Below are 5,348 nucleotides of genomic sequence, written 5' to 3' on the forward strand. Positions count from 1 at the left end.
AAAAAAAAAAACTGTGTTGTTTTGTGCCCTGTTCCCTCACCCAATGAGAAGGTAGACGAGGATAACCACTGAGAGGAAGAGGCCTTTGTTGCTAGAGTGTCTGCAGAGCAGGAGACTGAGGTAACAGATGATGCTGAGCAGCAGCACCCACACCATGTGCAACTCCAGGAACAGGAACAGGCCATACATCCCGATCAATGTGGACGCGACGTGCTTCACCGCTGATGAGACTCCTGGGTGATGGAAACAGCAAAGCATTAAAAAAAGACTGCATTCTAAATAACTCATAGAGATTACAGACATTAGATTTGTTACATAATTTAAATACAAAGAATTGTAAAATGCTGCTCAAATTAAGGCAAGATGTATTGGTTGAGCATTTTTCCCTTCATTTTTTTCAGTCTTAACCGAAACAAGACGACAAATCAAGATGATAAATATGGGATGTCAAAGGGTCCTTGTTTATGTGTTACACAGAGGGGGGGGGAAAGGAACAGGTGTGAAACGGCAAATTAAAAGTAAAATGTGAGTAATTATACAAATATTAACATAGGAAGCAGTTATACCAACCTAGCCTGAAGCAGACTCTGCAGACGAGACAGAGAAGAAGAAGCTGCCACACCTGCTGCAGGCTCTGATGTAACGTAGTGAAGCCACAGCTCACCGCCAGCTCCTGCCACATCATTAGCCTGGTGCTGAAGTCCATCCTTCGCAAAAACACACACATACACACACAATCACACACAAACATATTACCATTCCATCTTCACAAAGACTTTGCATTCACTTTTCCAAACCCTAAACCTGACCTGAAATTGACCTGACCTAATTAAGTTAATCTTAATTAGGTCAAGTGGGTCAGAGGTGGAGTTTCACCTCGTGAGAAAAGTGACTATTTTCTCACAGGGTGGGGTTTAGATGATGTCACCATATGACCACATAATGTCACATTTATTTAGATTCACCAAAGTGCTGTACAGAAATGAATAAATGCACTATTTCTGAAAAAAATAAAATAAAAGACAACACCACAGTTTTTACAACTGTCTAGTGAAATGGACATAAAGTACCAACCAAGAATTGTTTCAGGACTTGCATGAAAATCCTTTTGTCCAAATAAAATTACCTGAGTTTTCATTTTCGTTAAGATGAAGAAAGTTGGAGTCCATCTGTGACATGACTTCAATAAAGAAGTCTAAAATAGACTGGAAAGACTCATATTTATTATTCTTTATCTTTATGTGCATGTAAATGTGTATGCTATTATGGAACTAAAACAGTGTCAATATTCACAAATGCACAGAAAGAGATTCACAGAAGTTCTACCATAACTAATCGACACATGCTGGCCTCAGGTTTGCAACCAGCTCCTACTGCATTGACCATGAGAAAGTAGTAACCTCCTCCCAGTGTCAGAGTATCACTGAAAAAAGAACTGCATTTTTTTTCTGTCACTTCAATATGCCTGCTATAACTGATGCATATAAAATAAGTCAATAGAGTTTCATTTATATCTTTGTGTCATGCCACAGCTTTCGGACAGCTGGTGAGAGGAAAAAGTAGCTCTTGGTCTCAGAAAGTTTGGGCACCCGTTTTCTAAGCTATTCCTTTAAAAAAAATGACTTTATTTGATTTTGTTGTTATACATTTTATTCTATTTCTACTTAGCTTCTATTTTTATTCTTTCTTCACAGATGTTTTTTTAGATTTTCAGAATTTCTTCTAACTTATAAGAGTTTGAATTTCACGTAAAACCGATATAATCTTCAAAGATTTGGAAAGTTTTGTAGACAGTGAATTTTTGTAGGCCCCCGTGTTTAAGATTTCCGTTTTTATGTAGCGGTCTTGTACAACCTGTTAAACCTATTTTCCTATTACTTTAATCCTCAATAATTTCCATGTATCTACCCTTGATTCTCCTATGTTTTTTTTGCGTTCTGGCCTTGTCAGATCAGTCTCGACTGTTTTTGTAATTCACCGATATTAACAATATAGTGTTCGTTATAAATAAAGTTTGGAGGTGAAAAAAAACAAGACTCACCTCTCTTTTCTAGAAGGGAAACTCCAAGGTTTCCCCTAAAACACGGGATAACTCTCGACCACAAGATTAAACCAGATGTTCCCAGTGGTCTCGATGAAACCTAACCAGTTAGATATTCGTCTACGTTCACACTTATCCAAGTTTGACATAAGCCTCCTTTTCGGAGCATCCCGAATGGCTGCGGCAGAAGGAAGAACTTATGTTTCGTGGGTTTATGGATCTGCACCAAATCATGGTGCGAATCTTCACCGGAAATAACGTGATTTTCCACCACAGGAAAGACGTCATCTATGTTTTGGGAGAAGAGATGTCACGAAAAGTCACCTATTTGATACGTGTCGGACAGCGCAGGAGAAAGTGAAGCGGTGTGAAAAGCCGCATTCTGTTAGCGCTAGAGTTTTCTACATAACTGGTTTTGTTGACCCTGTCTATGCGTCAACGCAAGCGCCATATTGTGAGTGGCATGTTCGCCTTCGAAACAATACAATATGCCAGTAAAAGGGGTTTTCTGGGGGAAAAAAATATTGAAGTTTTTCTCGATTGTTTACACACACATACTGGTTCTTGAGTCACATTGACCACAAAATATATCTCATGCAACAATCCCCTGAAGCAATTCTGCAAAACTTCAAGGACAATTTTTGCTTTATATTGAAATTGCAGTTCGAAAACACTTTTTTTCCCAAAATACACACAACTTTCTGTATTTGGCACAACGTTCATGAAGAAAATCTCTTGTTTTCAGAAGGAACACACTGCCAGATTCTAAATGATCTACTACACACACACTGATTCATCACATGGACAAGTTGTCACAAATGCACGCCCCTTCTCCAAGCTGTGGAAGATGAATGTGGTGTTATAGCAGTTGATGCTTTTCATGCCTGGATTTGCTCTTAAGAGTGTTAAAAATATAACACATTTGTTTTAAGAGTGGATAGACTCTTCATACCTGGACTAGATTATTCTCAACTAATAGCTGAATATTTAAAACCTAGTTTGTGATTTGTGAAACTTTTATTTGATTTGTGAGACTTCAATAAAGGGGGATTTCAGCCCGTTTTATGCATCTGGACCACATGTGAACTGAACTCCTCCTTCCCTGAAAGTTACACTTTTGCTGTTAGTTACACCTTTAACATTCTGTTTTCTCTCTTTTTTTTAATCTTCAGTGTAGCAAGATTTGGTCTTGCGTTCTGTTTTTTCTCTAAAACCTTCCTGAAGGGGGGCATCAACTGAGATAATGCTTCCAACAGCTTAATATCCTCTTTGTTCTGGTTTATATTGAGATTTTATCTAATTATAATGACATTATCTCCTTATAATAAGATAGTCATCTCATTAAATTGCCATACTATCTCATTATATTGATATACTATCTCATTTTAATGCCCTGTAGTGCCGACCGGCACCGCTAACCCATTGGCGTCATCATGTTCTTATGTCGTTCCTGCACCAGTCCGCTAGGACACTACAGCCACCAGCCAGTGTTAAGAAAAGGATTAGTCTCATATTGTTCTATGTCAATAAACACAGGTGTAAATCTGTATGAATCATAGAACTAAAGGAAGAGAACCAGCAGACTTCATGTTCAAAGAAGGCAAGGCTAAGGTGATGTCATGAACTGACCATGTGAATATGATGAGTGCTGGTCAGTTATGACAGACCCAAAGTCTCAGGCAGCTTGGAGCTTGTGTGTGGAAGTTATTTCACCTTGATGTTTTATGGCAAATGGTTCAAGAGTCAAGGTTTGGCCATGCCAACATGCTTTGATGTAGTCAAAAGAATTTGATAACTTTTGACCTTTTGAGTGATTATGAAGCCTGCACCTCAAAAGCTGTAGGAGGACTTTGTTGATATACAACATGTAAAAGAGACAATATGGTTGCTTTGATCCAAAATAGCTGACCTCTTGTGGGGTTTGGACCATGACTCCAAGAGACTGTTTTTTTTTTTTTTTTGTAGGTCCTGACAAGATACATAGGTGTACCAAATGTCATGATTGTCAATGGCTTGGGACTGATTTTTTTAAGGATTTCTAGTGGAGACTGTGGAAGAATTAGGGCATGCCCATCAAATATTGGACTGCAGTCCTATTGATTGAAAGTAGTGAGTTTGGCTGAAAACTCGGCTGAAATATGTGGAATTTAGAGCCAAACTTATGGCAACAGCCTGACATGGTGCCATGCCACCATGACCAGAGAAAACTCTTTGTGCTGTAAAGCAGGGTTGGATTGGCATAGAGGGCTATGTGACACCAAATGCCTGAAACTGCATCTTCTGGCTTCTGTTGCTCCAGTAAGACAGATTTCAAGAGACAGCACAGGACCACCCGACTGACTATAAAGAGTGCAGATTGGAAAAACCCTCTCCATAAAGCCTAGGCAACCAAAACAAACTAAATCTGTGGCGCCAAAGCTCAACCTGTTTAATCCTTTCTGTAATTCATAGAACTAAAGAAAGTTCTTTGAATGGGTCTGGTCTCTCCACCAGCTATGAGAAGTCAGATGATACAACTCATAGCAGCTTAAGCGAGGTTAGCATTGTTTTATTTTTCTAACTTCAAAATGTTTTTTCTTGCTATGGCAGTTGAATATTATTTACACAGCACTTTAACCATTAACAATTGAGACTTTGTGTATAGAATTTGACTGAATGACCCAGGAGACACCAAGGGGGCCCAAAGATCATGCAGTTTCCCCTGCTTTAAAGCCAGAGAGACCTGCTATCTGTCATCTGACACAAGATCATCTTGGTTAGATCAAGGGGGGTGAGAGATGGAGCTTTCCAAAAAAAAAAAAAAGTGACTTCCACTCAAGGAGAATTTAAGTATACAGTAAAAAAAATGCAAATGGGCTAGTAATGTATAGATCCAGTTTGACTCTAAGTTTTAAACATCAAACCCTCAAACTGTTACTGAGTTGTGTCTCCATCTGGTGAAAGGTCGACACTGAGCATCATAAGTGATCAGAGTTACATGCTTATCACCACATTTGTGTTTATATTCTTACCTTGACTACTTGCACTATTTTGGAGTTGGTAAGCCATACATGTGTACATTGACGAACAACAATAAATTCTCATTCTAATTCTATAATGTAAGCCAAATGTTCTCGAAAACTGCACACCGCCGTTAACGCATGTTTAAACAACAGGCTGTAATCCCGTCTCTACTGACATTATTCTCTCCACCGCACCCCATCCGACCAGTGCAGGATGCCTCTTTAAATACTGACATGACGTCACAGACTGGGCAGGGGAAGTCCCAACCATGATAGGCCTGCATCTTTTCTTTACACCTGCAGGG

The 5,348-nt window shown here is 39.1% G+C and overlaps 1 protein-coding gene across 2 annotated transcripts in view; it reads right to left on the reverse strand.

Annotated features, from left to right (window-relative positions):
* Positions 1-2,298, reverse strand: part of LOC103154223 (protein-serine O-palmitoleoyltransferase porcupine-like) — an 11,953-nt gene extending 9,655 nt beyond the window's left edge. The window contains exons 1-3 of one of the 2 annotated variants that reach the window (XM_007575424.2): positions 2,042-2,298; positions 571-707; positions 41-233 (exon numbers count right to left, since the gene is read on the reverse strand). In XM_007575424.2, coding sequence (XP_007575486.1) covers positions 41-233; positions 571-706 — 329 coding nt within the window. In that variant the 5' untranslated portion in view covers position 707; positions 2,042-2,298. Of the gene's footprint in view, positions 1-40; positions 234-570; positions 767-2,041 lie in introns of those variants that run through there. The other variant, XM_007575423.2, reaches the window with a different exon arrangement.
* Between the last annotated feature and the right edge of the window lie 3,050 nt (positions 2,299-5,348).

The sequence above is a fragment of the Poecilia formosa genome, unplaced genomic scaffold (genome assembly GCF_000485575.1).
Source record: "Poecilia formosa unplaced genomic scaffold, Poecilia_formosa-5.1.2 Scaffold377, whole genome shotgun sequence".
NCBI classification, from domain to species: Eukaryota; Metazoa; Chordata; class Actinopteri; order Cyprinodontiformes; family Poeciliidae; genus Poecilia; species Poecilia formosa.